The following is a 21,189-nucleotide window of genomic DNA, read 5'->3' on the forward strand; positions in this document are numbered from 1 at the left end:
TGCAGCATAATGGCTCCTTATTGTTTATTCTCCTGACTTGACTTTTGCAGCATTACCATATTAAGGCTTGTAGGATTTCAACCAAATCTGGTATACAGCCTTATGTTGATGAGACACAGAATGAGTGTAATTTATTCCATCCCACCTTATCATTAAAAGAGCTATGATCCCAGATTACCTTATGGCATATTACAATATTCAAAACAGTGCATGCAGCTCATTGCATATTACGTTATTCAACACATTGTAAGTACCTTATCTTTTGGCATATCACATTATTTAACACATTGTAAGTACTTTATCTTTTGGCATATAATATTATTCAACTCTTTTGATAAGTTTTATATCCAGTGAAAACAGGTATATAAGATCGTCAGAACTTTTTAGAGGTTCTTATTCAGAATATTTTGCATGAGAAAATATACATTTTCATGAGACTGTTAGTGTTGATACATATCATAGTAATGCCACAAATGTAAATGTAATGTTTGTTGAATCTAATTATAGCTGATCTTTCATTTTAAAATTCACTGTGATATACAATCATGTCTTTGGATTACATTTTCATAGGGGTGAAACGGTACACCTGTGACACATATCGATATGATACATGATAAACAGTCTGTGATATGATACATATCGATACTCACTGAACTAGATGGTTTTTCAGTCTTTGGAAGGTAGGTGGTGCCTTTTAATGTATTTTGACAGACAGGTTGTATTTTCAGTATGCAGATTACAGATAGTTATATAGCTATCATATATTTGTATGCAATTTCCATCGATGATAATAAAAATATTTTCAAGCAGACTGTAGGTTGTTAGTGAGTTATTTTTAACATCAAAGCCATTTAAATCTGGCTCCATTTAATTCACTTTAGCCACCAGGCCCTTTGTTATACATGGCATAAATGCTTTGAAACATCTTATTACCAATTTCATGTCTCACATAAACTTGGAAGACATTACTATGTTATCTTCAAACAGAAGAAATAATCAGATTTCCTTGTTCATAGCTAGCTTTGTCAGCTTGAATATGATGGGAAACAGATCAAATGACTTGTGTACAATTTTCCAGAGCTCCCAGTTGATGTCTTTTGGATACATCTGCTCCATAATAGGATTTCTCTCTTACATAAATTTACTTTCTTGAATCAGTAGTTTACTGACTTCCATGACAGATTTCTTGTCCATTCCTTAATGCTATATTGTGTTTTTAGTACAGCAGTGCCAAAGTCTGCTTGTGCAGACAGAGATATAAAAATGAATATCTTTACTTCTTAATTTCATTTTTTCCACCCGTATATATATATATATAATATTAATCAAATATGGCTATATGGTTTTGTAGCATATGATCCACAGGGCTAAATTGATTGATAAAAAAATGAAAAATTGCATTCTACTTTTAAATTGTCTGTAATTTAATATGGCGCAGTTTTCTGCCCCTTCTACTTTAATTTCAAAATACTGCAGAAATGGAGATTAACTGTCATGCATATATTTTTATCCATCAAACATACATGTATATCTGATTCGTATTTAACACCATTTTCAGGCTCAAAGTCACTCACTGGTATTTCCATTAACTCTTTCCTAGCTCCAATAACCTGATATACTTAATAACTTTAAAAATTATTATCATTGTCGCTATCATCAGCCAGTATTTGCAAAATGAAATTATAACCTGAAGATGAACCATGCTGGGAATCAGACATTTGGGTTTTATAAGTAGCCGTAGTTTAAACATGCATTTCTAAGGCTTCCATGATTGAAGGTTCAAACTATGCCACAATGCTTGTCCCAGGGCACAACGTGCCAATCAAATTTAGTTTAACAACCATTCATATCATGGGTAAAGAACTTGGATGTGTAATCAGTTGCCTATCTGAAAACCTGATATGTGACAAGAATGGTTAATAAATAAAAATTGTATACTTTGCCGAACACATTTTTATATGCAGGACTTTCAATTTGCAGGACTTCTCATGCATCACTGTTCTCCAAAGGTGTGAATTCATACAAATTTTGCACAATTCACGCAATCACACAACCTGACAGCATCTTTGTTTAAGTACTTTATGTATCAATTACCAGTAATGACGTTTGCATGAAGTTTCTTTGTTACTTTGCCAATAGTTCCTATTTATTATGCAGGGAATAAGCTGCATTAATATTAGCATGGAATGGGGGGGTGGAGGGGGCAGATTATGAACTGTGTCACTTTGTTAATTTGTTGATGGTGAGCAAGTATTCTCCAGTCTATTTTGTTTTTGCCACTAAAAATGAGTGCCTGTGACTGCAAATACTGTTTCAGATGAATTCTGAATTTAAAGAATAACAAGGCAAACAAAAAAAAGTATTTGTGACTGCTGAAGACTAAAATAACTTACATACAGTAAGTATCATTTTGTGTCAAATCTCCATCTCTTGCATCGATATGTGTATCATTATAGCAAAAGTATCAATGTATCAATATATCGATGAATCGTTTCACTCCTACATTTTCCAGATTGTTTTCATTGCAAAATTAAATTCATAAATTTATTTTCATCAATATTTATTACTTAGTTTTATTAGATTTCGTTTTCTTTTTCTTTCTTGTCTGTTTGATGCTTTATTTACATACTTGATACATATTTGTGCTTTTTGTTAAAGTGCATTTATTATATACTTTAAAAAAATCGTTTGCTGGATTAATCGTTATCAACCAGACTTTCAAATGGCTGTGTATGTTCTCTACCATATGAGGGTCTATTATAATAGTTTATCTCAGTCATTAATGGAATACACTTCAGTCAAACTCTGTTGAAGCAAAACAAAAAGATAATTCTGCTTACATCCAAATACATACCAGTACGTTCTTTGCTAAACCTTTCAAGCCAAAATTATATTGCAAGCTTAAAACCATATCTTTAAACATCATTTCGTAAACAGGCACTGATGCAGGAGACATGTCTCAATCAATGAATGTAACTGCATGTTAATGCTAAATATGATGTCATCCAATCATCACTATTATCACATCAGCCAATGAAAGTACTTAACCAAATTTTGGGGGAAAGCTTTGCTGTGGCATCAGAAAATAAACTCAGTTACTACCACATCTTTGTTTGGTGGCGAAATCACAGAGCGATGTGAAAGGTCAGGTTGAACGAGACTGATGTTACATTGAATCTCAATGATGTGGGTTGTTTTCAAACTCTTTTTGTTTGCTTAGATTTTTTTCTTCTTCATATTTATTTTATGAAATTGTTTTTATAATGTGTCATAAACATCTTTCAATTTTGTTAAAAATTATTCACACATAATTGATGCCACTATTACTCAAAGTCAAAGCTGAATGAGTCAGATTTATGAGTACATTCTCAAATCAAAATGCTCATTTTTAAAAAGAAATTATTGAATCTTACTACAGTAAATCACACAAATTTACCAAATTTAGGAAGCAAAATAATTTTTGCTTAAATGTTATATATATATATATATATATATATATATATATATATATATATATATATATATATATATATATATATATATATATATATGTGTGTGTGTGTGTGTGTGTGTGTGTGTGTGTGTGTGTGATTGAAATCCTCATTGCTTACCTGGATAAATAAGTACTGTGCTGTACATAGGATAAAATATGACTAAGTACACAGACGAACTTGTGCTGGTTAATTTTAAGAAATGATGTGATTACTATATTGTATATAATTGGATTTTAACATCCCTTATGTGTGGCAAGTTGGATTTTATGATCACATTTAGCAATTTATTTGATAAAAATGCTGATGTCTTCCAAGAATTTTAGTTCTTAAATGACCTAAATGGGGATATGTATTAGTAATCACCATTTTATACCATGTATATTCACTTATATGACAATCTGACTGCAAGTTGCATAGATACAGATATGCCATTAAATAATGTGCTAGCAGATCTGGGTCTGTGCAGTTTGTTGGTAGTAATTAATAGAAGAAATGACACTGATCTTCAAGCACAATATGAAATCGGCTACTTTCAGTCTGTTATAAAGTACATCTTGCTAGCTTATACCTTTGAGCATAAAATTAAAAGAAAATTTGCTTACTATGAGTGACAAATATATATATTTCATCTTGTGGGTGAAGAACTTAAGTATTTTAACTCATGGATTTACCACCTATGAAAATACTGAGATTTTTGAACACTCAGTGTAATATATTTTAATAGCAGAAATTACTGATCCTCTTGCTATTGCTTAGCTAATTTATTTTGATGCCAAAAATATACCATACTTATGATGGAGAAAAGGTCAGTATGACCCTTTGACCTTTTGCACAGCACTCTGTTGCCTGGTCATCTCCTGAATGTAGATGTACCTATATGTCATTCTTTTCATGAACGCCATGCTGTATAGACATCTGAAGCTGTTGTGACCTAGAAATTATGCCTGTGGACAACTAATATACAGCAGTTAGTGGTCTCTCTCTACAGTGTTTAATAATTCTCAGTGTTACTACTGTCCATTTGTTTCTGAAACTGTATTATAGCCTTTGTTTTCCCCCTTAGAACTTCATTCTTTGCAGGAATTCGGAAGCTACCTTGTGTTCTACCCGTGGTGGTAGACACTTTTACTTAAAATATTAACTGAATGGTACGGGTAAGTCCCTATGTTCTTGGAACAATAACAGGCCCCGCTTATATGCCCTTCCATCATCGATGTAAGCATCACAATTGTCTAGACCAGAGGTAATCATATTCACGAGGCGTTGTAAACTACTTGGCGACCCTTTCATCCCAAACGGCATTACTTTAGTTTGATAAAGTCCATCTGGAGTCATGAATGCTGAAATTTCCTTTGCTCTTTTTATTAGCGCAATTTGCCAAAATCCTTTCAGAAGGTTAAATTTAGTGACATGCTTGGCATTTCCGATCTTACCAATACAGACATCAATTCTTGGTAATGGAAATGAATCAGTTTTTGGCACACTATTCACCTTCCTATAATCAGTACAAATACGGAAAGTTTTATATGGTTTTGGAACAAGTATGTATGGTGAACTCCAGTCACTTTTACTGGGCTCTATAAAATCATTCAGCAGTAAATACTGAATTTCTTTCTTCAAGTATTCCTGTTTGAGAGGGTTCATCCTGTATGGGTGTTGTTTCACAGGAAATAAGTGCTCATATCCAGATAGTAACTGTTTAAGTTCATTTCTTTCTTGCACTTGTAAATGTGAAAGTTTCTGGTCCAGATCTTTCATAATTTCTGAATTCTGAAGATTTGTCACTCCATTATCAGTAGAATATCATGATATTCCTTCACATAAATTATCACTGAGTGGGACAAATAAAATTAAATTAATTGCATGTTTAACCTGGCTATCTCTTTCAATATACTCTTTTAGAATGTTTGTGTGGCAGAGTTGTTTTTGTTTCACCTCACAGGAGTATTTAGGATGTAATTTAAATAATTTATTTTCCTATCAAGGGACCATACTACTTGGCCTGAAGAGGATTTTGTTGTATGGGCAAGAGAGCTAGGACTCTATCGCCAGGCTGAAAACTCCTTTCCTTTGAGTTTTTATCATATCTTGACTTCATTTTTTATTGAGTATAGTGCAGATTTGCTCTTGCAAACTTGCAAGCCCACGACAACTTATACTTAAAATTGGAAACATAATCAAAAAGATTAATTTCAGAATCTTCATTAGAAAGAAGTTTCTCTTTCAACAACTTCAATGGTCCACACAGTGTGTCCAAAAACCAGTTCAAAGGGACTGAAGCCTAAAGAATGAATGCATCATCCCAATCTTTACCCGTATTAAAACAATGTGACCGAATCATATTTTTCAAAGTCCAATAAAATCTTTCTAATGCCCCTAGGCAGAAGATTTGAATTGTTGGATGCCTAATTCATATTTAACTTGCTGGGAAATTCCAGACATGAAACTTGAATCTTGATCAGACCGGACAGATTTGGAAAGGCCAAATTGAGTAAAAAAAACTTTATCAAAGCTTTTACTATTGTTTTAGAATTAATATTCCTCAAAGGAATTGCCTCTGGAAACCTTGTTGATGCACACATAATGGTCAACAGGTATTGGTTACCTGACTTAGGTAAGAGACCAACACAATCTACCGTAATTCTGCTAAATGGTCCGTCAAAAGCAGGAATAGGTTGTAGATGAGCCTTTGGTATCTTCTGATTGGGTTTTCCTACCATTTGACAAGTATGGCAAGATCTACGGTATTTACAAACATCATTTGATTTTTGACCAATAGAAGTGAGTCAAGATCTTCTGACAGGTTTTATTAATCCCTAAATGACCAGCCAAAGGAGTTTCATGGGCCAGACTAAGTATTTCCTGTCTGTAAGGTTTTGGAACTACATTTTGATAGTTCACGATCCACTCATCATTAGCAGGTACCTTGAGAGGTCTCCGTTTTCTCATAAGAATTCCATTTTTAATTAAATAATAGACAGGAACTTCAGTAGCTTCAGTTTCACTAATGGCCCTTTGAGACAAACAGGAGATCTCAGGATCTTTTTCTTGTTCGACGACAAGTGATTGTCATTTGTCATCCTGATTAGAATAAAGAGAATGTGTAGTTAAAAGAGGATCACTGTTATCAATACCTTCTGATTGATCCAAACAAGGAGTGAAGGTCACCGCATCAAAAAAATGACCAATACGTGTGTCAGCTAAAGGAATACTTATCAACATCATTCTCAAGAGCTTTCTTTGCCATAGCTCTGGTAACTGCACAAGCTGGAATAAATCAAGGAATTCTTTTTCAATTGGATCGACTTCCTGATCCAAACTAGGCTTGTCAGTTACATTAGTTGATTAACCACAAACTTGTCTCCAACTAGGTTGTTGCTTAGTATTAAATGAATGCACTCAACGGGCAAAACAGACACTGTGCCGACTGTCACTGGTGCTGAGTCTAAGTCTGATGACAAATTTACTCATTGGAGAGGAACATTAACAAAGTCACACTCTACTTCCTGAATAAGAACACTCTCATTAGAAGAAGACTTCCCAGAAAAAGGTAAAGGAACTGACAATAAAACAGCGTTTGATTAATAGCCTAAACAAAAACAATGATTATCATGTTAGTCTGTGATCTGAAAATATATCAGCAGCAACTAAATTATCAATCTAGTACACTACATTTGAATCATTTTTTTTCATTTGCTTCAATTTATGTGGTTTTGTGAGAAAAAGGACATTTTTGTTACTTAAATTCATGGTTTTGTCTGTCAAATTTTTAGGTATTTCATATTATTGATTAACATCTTCAGATACCCCAAATAAAGAATACCAAAGAACAAAACAATGCAGGCAATAAACTGTGGTCATTCCAATGATTAAAACAATACTACAACCTGTATGAGAACAAATCAATCACTTAATTTTAACATCAAAGGGAGCCAACTCAGCCAGCAACAGTAAGTTAATCAGTTATTACAGTACATGTGTAATTACATGTGGTTTTTTAGTGCATGGTGGAATATACTTGTAATTAAAATTTGTTGCTGTTATTTAATATTTGTTGCTTTATGGTTGTTACGGTTGCTTTAATTTTCATTTTCCTAATGCCAAATTAGAGTCAGAAATGCAAGCATTTTACTTGCAGCTTGGAGCATTGTTTGCACTTCAAGATTTGGTTAAATACATAAGCAGGAACTGTGTTAAAGCTGTATGACTTAACTGCCCAAATGACCAAGGTAAAATCATTCAATGAAGCCTGACTGTAGGTGATGGTGACCTACTTTTGTGATGGCAGTTTAGTTGTCTTGAAGTTATATTCCATACTGTACTCATAGACTCTGTAAGCAGAACTGCCAGAAAATCTGACCAAAAGTAATAAAAACTGAATCAAGGTATGATGCACAGATGAATATACTAATGGACATACATATATTGTTAACACTGAATGTTCCGTTCATACATGGATCATACAAAAATGGTTTGTATCTTCTGAAAGATGTCAAAATATAAGCCTCAGGGTAAATTATTTGTAGGTCACTGTGACCTACCTTTCTGCTATCAAATGACATTGATGAAATGTCACAGTTAGGAGCAATTCAGAAGCAATCTTTTTTGTGGCATTATGTACCTTTCTATGGATACTATGATCTATAAGATGCCATCATTCCGAAAGTAGGTTACTGGATGCTTCATTGTGTTCCTTGTTTGGGATCAGTGTCTATGCATTATTGACTCTACAGGCAAATATGTATGTTATTGATCACAATGGGAAACAGCCATGTATATCTTCAATTAGATTGCTTTGTTTACAATACCCACTTACCTGCTATTGTCATTTGCTGAAATTATGATACAAAATGCCTATGCAATTGTGCAATAAAAAAGGCAAACTAAGTGGGGTTTTATGATGGTAAACATTTACTATGAAAAAAAGAAAATTAAAGATATAATTGCCTAAAAAGCTATGATTTCCTTTGAAATTGAGCACAGTGATTTTACTGGTCAACTTTTGGTGTACTTGGGAGCTGTTGGTCTGATAGCTTTGGTGTCTTCTGATAGCTGTTATTTCTGCTAGCAGTGATGTCTTCTGACAGCTGTTGTTTCAGATATCTGTAGTGTCTTCTGACAGGTGTTGTTTATGATAGCTGTGGTGTCTTCTGACAGCTGTTGTTTCTGATAATTGTGGTGTCTTCTGACAGTTTCAGTTTATGATAGCAGTGGTGTCTTTAAACAGCTGTTGTTTCTGATAGCTGTGGTGGTGTCTTCTGACAACTGTTGTTTCTGATAGCTTTGCACATCTTAAGACTTTATATTAATCTAATCTAGTTATTTATTTTTCTTTTCCAAGTCCAATTGATGCATTTGAGGAAGTGGATCACTGGCGATATCCAAATTTTCTTAATGCAGAACACATTGAAGTGGAGCAAAGGACAGGTGAACTGCTGATTATTCCCACTGGATGGTATCATCAGGTCAGTCATTAACTTACAGACAGCAGCTATATACTTTCTAAATGCCTACCAGCAGGTAGATTATATTATTTACAATGTCAATCTGTATATACAGATATAAATGTTTCCTGTTTGATTCCTGCACATTAGCTCATCTTATGTCATTTGTTTAGACTCGAATAAACAGTAACACAAGAAAGAGTGCAAACAAGAAAGCTTTGAAAGAATACAGCAATTTATTTCCCAGGAAAAATTCTGTAAAAATGAAAAAAATATGAACTCACGGTTTTATAGAATCAAATCCAAAAATAATCCAAGAATAAAACTTTAGTAGTCCTAATAACAAAATGTTCTACTGATTTCACACTTGAATCCCGATGAAGAATCCAAGATGGAAGACGATAACAACTGTGCTTGTTCCACAATATTTCATAAGCACATGTATTTTCCAAGTTCTCTACCATCTGCCATTACCAGTGGATGAATTGTACATGGAGCATGGGAGGAAAATATTAAATTAGGGGTCGAAGGTCAAGATGACAGTGAGTGAAAGAAAAATGGTTTCCAGACAGTAACATTACTTTCTACATCACAGAAATGGACATAAATTTCTGGATGGCATGCAGGGGATAAGGAAGAAGCCTATTTATTTGGGGTCAAGGTCACTGTGACTGAAAGAAGAAAACTGGTTTCTGCTTGATAACATTACTTGTAGCATGTGCAGATACATGCATGTAACAAAACATAGGTAAATGACAGTGACATTAAGATGTCTCAGAAGGAGAAACAGTTCTGGTACTGAGCAAAAAGCATACTGTAAAATTCATAAGATACTCTCCAAGTGATATCAGGGCTGAGCTGGGCAATGTTTATGGTGTAATTCTCAGTCATTTCATCCAATATGTTGATGGTTTCATTGTTTTAAACATGATCATCAATCTGTGGAAGATAACCCATTTTTAGAAGACCATTTTCTGTGACTGGTTAGTGGGAAGTCGAACAGGGATTTTGATGACAGGTCTTGATAAACTGGAAGATGTATCTATTATCTCAGGCATTAATTTGTCACTGGTTTTTAATAAACTTCTTAGTCATGTGACACTCAGAAAGGTCATGCAAGACTGATCCCACATTTGTTGATGGCTTATCATAAACAGGCTTCAGTTGAGATCACCAGACAGCTAGTAGCCTAATGTAAAAAAAATGACAAGAAATATTTTAACTATATTGTCACAGGTGATGGAGCCTGGATTGACTTTTATGAGCCTAAAACAAGAGAAAATAAAATGGTTTTGAAAATGAGCAGAGACCACAATTCATCCAGTGTAATAAGACTGGTCATCCTTGTATGTGTGCCTGACTCTGCTAGTGTTACTAGACTCATTGTTGCCTCCAAAGTGTTGCTAAAAGTCATGGAACACTACCAAGCCACCCATCCATACACATTGACATGAGGTATAAGTCTACTTTGTGACAGACTTCCTGAAGGAGTACATCATACAAACATAGCCACTTCATCCATACAGCCCTAATTTAGCTCCCTGTAATTTTTGGTTGAATCCCATTATCAGTGGTTTACTGTTGGGCAGATGATCTGTAAGTTGGAAGTGCAGTTTTCTAATGTATAAACAACATACCCAAAAGTGAACACAAAATGGCATTGCATAATTTGATCTCCATACTGAGAAATTGTGTAGAAGTGCATATATTGAGGGGATGCACTGATGTGCTGTTCACTAATAAAATGAACTCTTTCTTGTACAGCACACTAATAATCAGATCCATATAATAATAATAATAATAATAATAATAATAATAATGAGGACTTTGTTTAGCACCTAATTTTTAGGAGCTCTAAGCGCTTTACAACATTAGACAACATCTATAAGATAAAAAACATATAATAATATTATTACAAAAACAAATACCATGAAATTAGGAAAAAAACATTAAAAAATAAAAAACATGCTGAGAATATTTCAGGTAGGAAACATTATTAGATCTTTAAGTTTGTTCTTGCAGTCGAAATAAGTTAGTTTTGAGAGCCCTCTTGAATGTGATCACTGTGTCTTTGTGTCTAAGTTCAGTGGGCAATTCATTCCACGGTGCTGGGCCTTGGTATGCAAAAGAAAGCTGTCATATGACTTTGTTTTCATAGTGGGAATAATGAGTATATGATTGTCAGAGGAGGAGCTTAAGTATCTTGCTGGTGTGCACACATGGGTGAAATTGGATAGGTATGTTGGACTAGAGTCTGACAATGAAACGTAGCACAGAGAACAAATTTTGTGTTTGATTCTGGATCGAATGGATAGCCAGTGTAGGGTACAGAGCAGCGGGGAGGTGTGCTCAGATCGTAGTACTCTATGATCCAAGTAGCTGTGTTTTGAACTTTTTGAAGTTTCTGGAGTAGATATTGAGATGAATCAGACAGAATTGAGCTACAATAGTCCAGTCTTGAAAGTACTAATGAACACACAAGTGTTTTAGTGGCATCAGCTGAAAGATATTTGCGAATTGAGCTGATGTGTCTCAGCTCAAGATATGCAGCCTTGCATATGTTCATGACATGTTGGTGCAATGTCAGAGTACTGTCCAGAGTAACACCAAGGTTTTGTACTGATTGTGTGAATTTAATGTTGATGTTGCTGATATTTATTGTTTGAGGTAAAGGATGTGAATGAGAAAGTCTTTGTGTTGTGATCAGAATGGCCTCAGTTTTATCATCATTCATCTGCAGCTTGTTACATGTCATCCATGATTTCACATCAAAAATGCACCTCTCTACACCTTGGATGGTAACATCAACTTCAGTTGGGTGGCTAGATTTGTATGTTTGGGTGTCATCAGCGTACAATTGGTGAGACACTGGATGATGATCTATGACACTTGAGAGCAGCTGAGTGTACAGAATGAAGAGAACAGGTGCAAGAACAGACCTCTGTGGAACACCACAACATAGATCCACTGGGCTGGAGTGTATTCCATTTGCAGATACAATTTGTGTCCTGTTGACCAAGTAGGACTTGAACCACAGTAAGGCTGTGTTATGAATGCCAAATACATGCTGGAGACAGTGAAGTAATATATCATGGTCTGTTGTGTCAAATGCTGCAGACAAATCAAGGAGGGTGAGGACTGTAATCTTTCCGCTATCCAACGCAGAGAGAATGTCATTAACTACTTTTAGAAGAGTAGTTTCAGTACTATGGTAAGGGTGATATGCAGATTGTACATTGCTAAAAAGACTATTTCAATTTAGATGAGATACAAGCTGGGATTGAACAACCTTTTCTAAGAGTTTTGATATGAATGGGAGATTAGAAACTGGGCGATAGTTCTTTAAATCGTTATGGTCTAGTGTTGGTTTCTTCAGCAGAGGCTTTACAATGGCAGTTTTGAAAAATGATGGGAATTCCCCGGATGAGAGAGAGGTATTAATAACATCAGTTAGTGAAGGCAATACTGGATCTAAGCACTCAAGCAGCAGTGATGTTGGAATTGGATCAAGTTCACATGACTTTGGTGCACACTTCATCAGGATTGTACATACAAAATCCATAGAGACAGGTTCAAATGCTGCTAATGGTTGCTGCTCAAATTCTGTATCCCAACTGTATGGTGACAACGAGTCAATTGAAATTGTGGTGTCAAGCTACAAAATACACTTCATATAAAAAATTTTTTTATAACTCCCATGAACAGCATATAAAGAGGAAGCAATATAATTTTGATAATTGCACCTCGAATATTGCTTAAAAAACCTTTTATTTTATATAAATACACTTTGTATAATATTTTTTTATAACTCCCATGAACAGTATATAAAGAGGAGGCAATATAATTTTGATAATTGCACCCAGAAAATGTCTTCTCAGTGAATTTGACAGAAGAAGCTACAACATCTTACACATTGAGTTACCTAGAAAATTCCATATGATCATTAATCATCAATCGATGTGAAATGCTTTTTCACCAGCTTACATACCTTGTAGTGTGCTGAATGGTAAATATTTTGAGTTTCTTATGATGAAATAAGATATTTTTAAGGTAGATGTTTAATCTTGACTGGATACGGTCATGAATCTGGCAATGTGTCGTTTTGTTATAGGCATTTAATAGTGAAGAGACTCTGTCAGTGTCAACCCAGCTGATGAATAGAAACAACTACCTGGTTATACTGGAAGAGATAATAAAGGCCAAGAACCTGAGCAGAAAAAAGCTGCCCCCTCATTTCAGCACACTACTTCCTCCTGATCAGGTGCAGTACTTTGATTTTTATATGTTAGAAAGTTATGTAATTTTGTAGAAAGTTAGATACAGTGTATTTAATTTACAGCTTTTCTTGCCATGATCAGTCTTTCAGGTAGGTAGGTATCAAGAAGATTGTCTTGCCATAATCAGTCTTTCAGGTAGGTATCAAGAAGATCGTCTGACCATAATCAGTCTTTCAGGTAGGTATCAAGAAGATTGTCTTGCCATTATCAGTCTTTCAGGTAGGTATCAAGAAGATTGTCTTGCCATTATCAGTCTTTAAGGTAGGTAGGTATCAAGAAGATTGTCTTGCCATAATCAGTCTTTCAGGTAGGTATCAAGAAGATCGTCTTACCATAATCAGTCTTTCAGGTAGGTATCAAGAAGATTGTCTTGCCATAATCAGTCTTTCAGGTAGGTATCAAGAAGATCGTCTGACCATAACACTGGTCAACAGTGAAATCATTACTGACTTGAAAAGGCCCTAATCTGTAGTATTTTGGTGTGCCGAACACGAATATAACCGTGAAAAATTTGTATTGGCTCTCGTTTTGAAGATATTCATATACCTCATTTTCTATGTTTCACTGTGTAAATTTCTCCAGTAGGACTGCAGCAACATCCGGAATAATGATGTAACATTGCATAATACCATCATGCTCACATCATCCACAGTTGATTGCATCATTTTCTGATGCAATGCAATACTAATGCCATGCGGCTGCTGAAGTAAGTTGACGTCAGCAGTGTACTATACATGTGTAGGCCTATTATACTAATGCCAGGCGGCTGCTGAAGCTGACGTAAGCAGTGTACTATATAAAGCCCAATCAGATAGGTTCAGCATTTAAAATATTTTAGACGTTGTGCGAGACAGTTCAAGCTACTGTTACATAAAACTTATTATTTTATCCATTTACGTACAATAAAGAACAGTAATGCCTCGAAAGTGTGTTAATACCGCGGACAATTTTTGCTATATTTGTGGGGAAGTGACATTTGCCAACCAGAAGAAAAGTATCAATTCTCAAGTGAAGAAGGCATATCATCTTTACTTCGGATGCAAGGTTGGTGACCAAGACAAGCCTTGGGCTCCGCATATATGCTGTGCTACATGTACAACACAGCTTTCACAGTGGTTGAATTGCAAAAGGTCATCAATGCCGTTTGCAGTCCCAATGGTGTGGAGAGAGCCAAGCAACCACCTAAATGACTGTTACTTCTGCTTGGTTCCTCCTCTTTCCGGCGGAATAACGAAGCGAAAGAAGTCGAGAATAGTCTACCCAAACATTCCGTCTGCATTGAGACCAGTTCCACATGGTGAGGGACTTCCTATTCCAGAACCTCCAGCAGAATATTCTCTTGATTCATCTGACGAAGACAAAGGTGAGTCGACCTGTTCTTCTCCTGGTCCATCAGCATGCAGTGATCCAGATTTTCACTGTGGTGCATCATCAACCCCACACAGAATAACACAGGAAGAACTAAATGACCTGATTCGTGATTTGGACTTATCAAAGAACAAGGCAGAATTGCTAGGATCAAGACTCCAACAATGGAATCTTCTAGAAGAAGATGTCACAATTACTGCATATCGAAAGCGCCACCAGCAATTGGAGCCTTTCTTCAGAAAGGAAAGTAATCTGATATTCTGTTCCGATATTGAGGGCCTCATGAATGCTTTAAAAATCACTCATGACCCACAAGAATGGAGACTATTTGTGGACTCTTCGAAACTGAGTCTCAAGGCTGTGCTTTTGCACAATGGAAACATTCTTCCATCTATTCCAGTAGCGTATGCTGTCCACATGAAAGAGACATACGATAACTTAAGGCAGCTACTGAATTCCATTGAGTATAACAAGTACAGCTGGCACCTCTGTGGTGATTTGAAGGTAGTTGCCCTTTTAATGGGACTGCAGCAAGGATATACAAAATACATGTGTTTCTTATGCGAGTGGGATAGCCGAGCAAGGGAAATGCACTACATGAGGAAGGAATGGACTCACAGGCAGAATGTAGCCATTGGAGAGAAGAATATCCAACACCCAGCTCTGGTTGAGGCTCAGAAAATCTTGCTACCACCCCTTCACATCAAACTAGGTTTGATGAAGAACTTCGTGAAAGCCATTGACCGGACTTTGCCAGCATTCCGATACCTGCATGAAAACTTCCCTCGACTCAGCGAAGCAAAGATTAAAGAGGGAGTTTTTGTGGGTCCTCAGATTCGAGAGCTTTTCAAAGATGACCGGTTCAACAACTTGCTGGAAGGTGACGCGAAACAAGCATGGAATGCTTTTCGCCTAGTTTCTACAAACTTCCTCGGAAATGTTAGGGCAGAAAACTATAAGGAACTAGTAGAAGACATGTTGATGAAGTATAAGAAACTTGGCTGCAATATGTCTCTAAAGATTCACTTCCTTCATTCCCATTTGGATTTCTTTCCTAGCAACTGTGGTATTGTTAGTGATGAACACGGCGAACGTTTTCATCAAGATATCGCAACAATGGAACAAAGATACCAGGGAAAATGGTCCACTACAATGCTGGCTGACTACTGCTGGACACTCCTCAGAGATGCTCCCGAACAGCTGTACAAGAGACAGGCGAAGAAATCTAAGATGTAGTCAATGACTTGATTTTTTATAGGTAGGCTATTACAGTTGACCTTTTACTATTGGAATGCATTTCGTTATGTAAACATTAATTTCTTGCAGATTACAAAAAAACTAGAGCCAATTTTGCAATTTGACTGTCATATTCGTGTTCAGCACATAAAAATTGATAAGAATTGACTAATTTTATTTCAGTAACATGACTTTTGTAAAAATTTGTTGTCCAGTGTAATCAGTCTTTCAGGTAGGTATCAAGAAGATTGTCTTGCCATTATCAGTCTTTCAGGTAGGTATCAAAAAGATTGTCTTGCCATTATTAGTCTTTAAGGTAGGTAGGTATCAAGAAGATTGTCTTGCCATTATCAGTCTTTAAGATACATATCAAGAAGATTGTCTTGCCATAATCAGTCTTTCAGGTAGGTATCAAGAAGATTGTCTTGCCATAATCAGTCTTTCAGGTAGGTATCAAGAAGATTGTCTTACCATTATCAGTCTTTCAGGTATGTATCAAGATGATTGTCTTACCATTATCAGTCTTTCAGGTAGGTATCAAGAAGATTGTCTTGCCATTATCAGTCTTTCAGGTAGGTAGGTATCAAGAAGATTGTCTTGCCATTATCAGTCTTTCAGGTAGGTATCAAGAAGATTGTCTTACCATTATCAGTCTTTCAGGTAGGTATCAAGATGATTGTCTTACCATTATCAGTCTTTCAGGTAGGTATCAAGAAGATTGTCTTGCCATTATCAGTCTTTCAGGTAGGTAGGTATCAAGAAGATTGTCTTGCCATTATCAGTCTTTCAGGTACGTATCAAGAAGATTGTCTTGCCATAATCAGTCTTTCAGGTAGGTATCAAGAAGACTGTCTTGCCATAACCAGTCTTTCAGTTAGATATCAAGAAGATTGTCTTGCCATTATCAGTCTTTTAGGTAGGTATCAATAAAATTGTCTTGCCATTATCAGTCTTTCAGGTAGGTATCAAGAAGATTGTCTTGCCATTATCAGTCTTTAAGATACATATCAAGAAGATTGTCTTGCCATAATCAGTCTTTCAGGTAGGTATCAAGAAGATTGTCTTGCCATAATCAGTCTTTCAGGTAGGTATCAAGAAGATTGTCTTACCATTATCAGTCTTTCAGGTAGGTATCAAGATGATTGTCTTACCATTATCAGTCTTTCAGGTAGGTATCAAGAAGATTGTCTTGCCATTATCAGTCTTTCAGGTAGGTAGGTATCAAGAAGATTGTCTTGCCATTATCAGTCTTTCAGGTACGTATCAAGAAGATTGTCTTGCCATAATCAGTCTTTCAGGTAGGTATCAAGAAGACTGTCTTGCCATAACCAGTCTTTCAGTTAGATATCAAGAAGATTGTCTTGCCATTATCAGTCTTTTAGGTAGGTATCAATAAAATTGTCTTGCCATTATCAGTCTTTCAGGTAGGTATCAAGAAGATTGTCTTGCCATTATCAGTCTTTCAGGTAGGTATCAAAAAGATTGTCTTGCCATTATCAGTCTTTCAGGTAGGTATCAAGAAGATTGTCTTGCCATAATCAGTCTTTCAGGTAGGTATCAAGAAGATTGTCTTGCCATTATCAGTCTTTCAGGTAGGTATCAAAAAGATTGTCTTGCCATTATCAGTCTTTCAGGCAGGTATCAAGAAGATTGTCTTCCCATTATCAGTCTTTCAGGTAGGTATCAAGAAGATTGTCCTTCTTTTGACAAAATCCCAATAATATCAGGAGAATAAAGAGCAAGATAAATGTAAAATAATAATTTGAGGAGAAATTTGTAAAATCTCAGTTTGAAGAGAAATTTGAGAAATTCAGTTTGACAAAAGCCTTGCTTCTAATGGATTCAGGTTCTCAGACTTTCTTTACCAGATGTACATAGACCAGTTGAGCATTATTTTAGGTGCAAACAACATGTAGAAATGTGATGACATCTCATTTAAAAGCCGAGTTTCCACACCAACAGGTAAAACTAGAAAGGATTGGTTCGAATCCATATAATATCATTGTTCATGCTACCAGGTGAAGTGGGCGACTAAGTCACATAAAAGATGTAAACTTTGCCTTCTTCTGTTAGGATAGTGAATATAACTTCACCCTGTGATTTTTTTAGAGGTACATTGACTGACAATACTTTTTTAGATGCCCCCTTGCCTTTTCCAGGTTAGTTCTAGTGTTGTGTTGTAGCGAAATGTATTCATCAAGCCATCAGTAGCTAGGCCTAGTTTTGATATCATTTATGCAGACAAACAAACTCTTGCACATTCACAGGCATATGTTTTGATAGCTGATTGACCATTAACCTTTCCCGAGTAAGTTAGCAGGTATCAGATAGTATCATTGCCTGATTTGTGCATATCCCTCAATGATAAAACATACAAACATATATTTTGAAGCTTTAACAATAGTACATAAATAGCAATTTGTGTTTTAAGATCAGGATCAGTGATCTTGATATTTTAATTGCCTCTTGTATGTATACTTCTTCGTCATAAAATTAGTTTGAAACTGTAAGTGAACCAGTAACAGGGAAGTAATGGCGGACATCACTATGTCTGGGAAGTACCATTTTATTAGACTGTTTTCGTAAATCATCGGGCAAATATATTTAGAAAAATATACAATTCATAGAAAGCAAAGTCTAGGTATGATGTTATTTACAGTTTTACTTTAAAATGAAATTATGTTGGTCAGAAACATACGAGACAATGCTATGTTGTGGAATTCACAAGAACAGAGAAGCATTGTAAGTTCAAAGTTGTTTTCTGACTTCACTTGTATTTATGAAAATGCGCAAAAAAGCAGCAAAGCAGATACTTTTTAACCAATGCCTAAAATTACTACATATACTTTGACAAATAAATAAATCATAAATTTGCAATCCTATCAATGGACTGTTGTAATGAAGGAAAGTGAGTGATTACACATTACGTAAAACCCTCCTTCTAAAAATAGATGCATTCACGTCTGTGTTGATTCAGTTCGAAAGAAGTGTTTGGTTCATATACTGATTATAAACAAGCCATGTCTGTAACTTTATGCATTTTAGTGTCTTATGTATGATTAGTTATGTAATGTTTTATCCACAACAAAGAAATGAGGATGAACAGTATGATTGGAAGACATGTGCATTTGCCCTCATGTACATGGTACAGGGATTGTTTGAAAATTGTTTAGAAATCTTTGAAAGTGCCATTATTGAGAAAATATATTTTTAAAAATTGATTAGGGTAGTTGATGAAGCATTTTAAGGAACTTGCAATTACAATAGTGTAATCTTGTTACTCAGCTAAAATTTGTTACAATGTAGTTTCTATTATTCTCTTTTAAAGACATTTGACCAAACTAACTTTTGACTTGAAAATAAAGTATTGCTTAAATCTGATGTTAAATGCAAATATGCATACTGAGAAATAGAGGCATAATTCAAATAAGAGAACACACTTTATATATATATATATATATATATATATATATATATATATATATATATATATATATATATATATATATATATATATATATATATGTATATATATAATATGTTTCTTGCTTCCTGTCCACTTCGCCCTGTTGAGCTCTAACTTCTCCCTGTTCTCTCCAAAAAGAGAAGTCACTTCTCTGTAAAATTCTAGTCTAGCTTGATCCCTGTGTTATATATGATTTTCCAGCTAAAAAGGATTGATTCCATGTGTTATATATGTTTCCACACCAACAGGTAATGCTAGATAGAATTGATTCCATGTATTATATATAAGTTTCCACACCAGCATGTAAAGCTAAAAAGGATTGTTTCCATATGTTGTATATGTTTCCACACCAACAGGTAAATGCTAGATATGATTGATTTCCATATATTATATATGAGTTTCCACACCAACAGGTAAAACTAGAAAGGATTGATTCCATATGTTATATATGTTTCCACACCAACAGGTAATGCTAGATAGGATTGATTTGATATGTTATATTCGAGGTGCCATTAGCCGTGCTGCTGGAGTTTTGTTATTATAGTATATGTTTATGAAATAAAATGTGGAAAAGTTAGTAACCTTCATTGGCTGATCTAATGGGGCAGGGAGTTGTAGGCTAAATAGCCTTCCACTACAACCAGTTAACAGGCAATGAAGTTGTCAACCTTTACATGTCAATCACTGACTGTGCTAGTTATTAACCCAGGCCGACCTACCATTCAGATTTCAGCATTGAATAACTTTCCACAATGGCAGCTCAATTCAGAGTAGTCTTGGGTGAATTATGTACTTTTTATAGCAGTCTTCACCATAAGAACCAAATCCTTTTCTCCTTTGAATATGTTTCCTGATCAGATTAACATCAGGAATATAAGCCCTACTACCTAATGAATCCAGCCCCCCCAAGATGAAAATTCGTCTTTTCTGTCTTTGTTATATAAAGGGCAATAACTCTTGCCCTATACCTTCCCTTACAGCTTTAAGCTTTTTCTGTGAACTTACAACATTGTTCAGTTTGTCTCCTGAAATCCATTGAATTTTGTTCATTACATCCACTAAAGATTTTCTTATCTTTGGATGTATTGAGGATTTCTGTAGGTGGTGTAAATGATTTTTTTTTTATTGTGACCTAAATTATGTAAATTTTTCACCAATGTGGAATTTGTTTCTGCATTCTTTGACCGCATGGCTTTTCACAGTTACATTGTAATGAGACATGTCAAAGTTTATATTTGTGTACATTGGTATAGTGGGTGACTATGGCATTCATAATGCAGTTAATTATGCAGTTCTTTTTTTCTCTTTTCGTACTTTGTCATTTCTGAATTAACTATAACAATTGTGTAAACTAAATGCAAGAATGAAGAGTCAGCGACTTGTGTCTTATATGTACAAAGTCCACACTGTTGGCTATATGCAGCATGTGTGTCATTTGATCGGAGACTTTTATGGTCAACAGTTCTTAGGAAAATTGCAAGAAAACAGGGAGTGATATAGAAAACCAAGGACTGAGATTACTGATGTTTAGAACATTCACCTCATATTGACTCTTTGCCCAATCTAGAATGGGATGCCATTACAATTGGTGGAGTAAAGGAAGCTACAACTTCTCCACCATCAACACCATCCCTGGTGTATAGGTGTATCATTAGTTAAAACAATCAGCAACACAGTTGATTAGTTCTGGACAAAGTTGACCCATCCTTTTATCTTCCTTTCTTTTAGTCAAGAATTTCATTGCTTTGAGGGATTTTCCACCCATTTTTATTCAGTTTGTTTGGTGTAAGTCCCTGTCCATGTTCAACTATGACCTTTGGGCCTGTAGGTCCAAGTGCATGGGGTTTATAAATAGAACGACCATTCCCATGTCCTTACATCTTCCTCTGTTTTAGTCAGGAATT

At 35.3% G+C, this 21,189-nt stretch overlaps 1 protein-coding gene across 6 annotated transcripts in view; it reads left to right on the plus strand.

The window, feature by feature from the left end:
- LOC149781912 (uncharacterized) overlaps window positions 1–21,189 on the plus strand; it is a 69,124-nt gene that overhangs the window by 36,432 nt on the left and 11,503 nt on the right. For all 6 annotated transcript variants that reach the window (XM_089936116.1, XM_089936119.1, XM_089936115.1 and 3 more), the window contains 2 exons: window positions 8,836–8,959; window positions 13,050–13,199. In XM_089936116.1, coding sequence (XP_089792242.1) covers window positions 8,836–8,959; window positions 13,050–13,199 — 274 coding nt within the window. The remainder of the gene's footprint in view (window positions 1–8,835; window positions 8,960–13,049; window positions 13,200–21,189) is intronic.

Source organism: Sinohyriopsis cumingii, chromosome 15 (assembly GCF_028554795.1).
Source record: "Sinohyriopsis cumingii isolate HCF-2022 chromosome 15, ASM2855479v2, whole genome shotgun sequence".
NCBI classification, from domain to species: Eukaryota; Metazoa; Mollusca; class Bivalvia; order Unionida; family Unionidae; genus Sinohyriopsis; species Sinohyriopsis cumingii.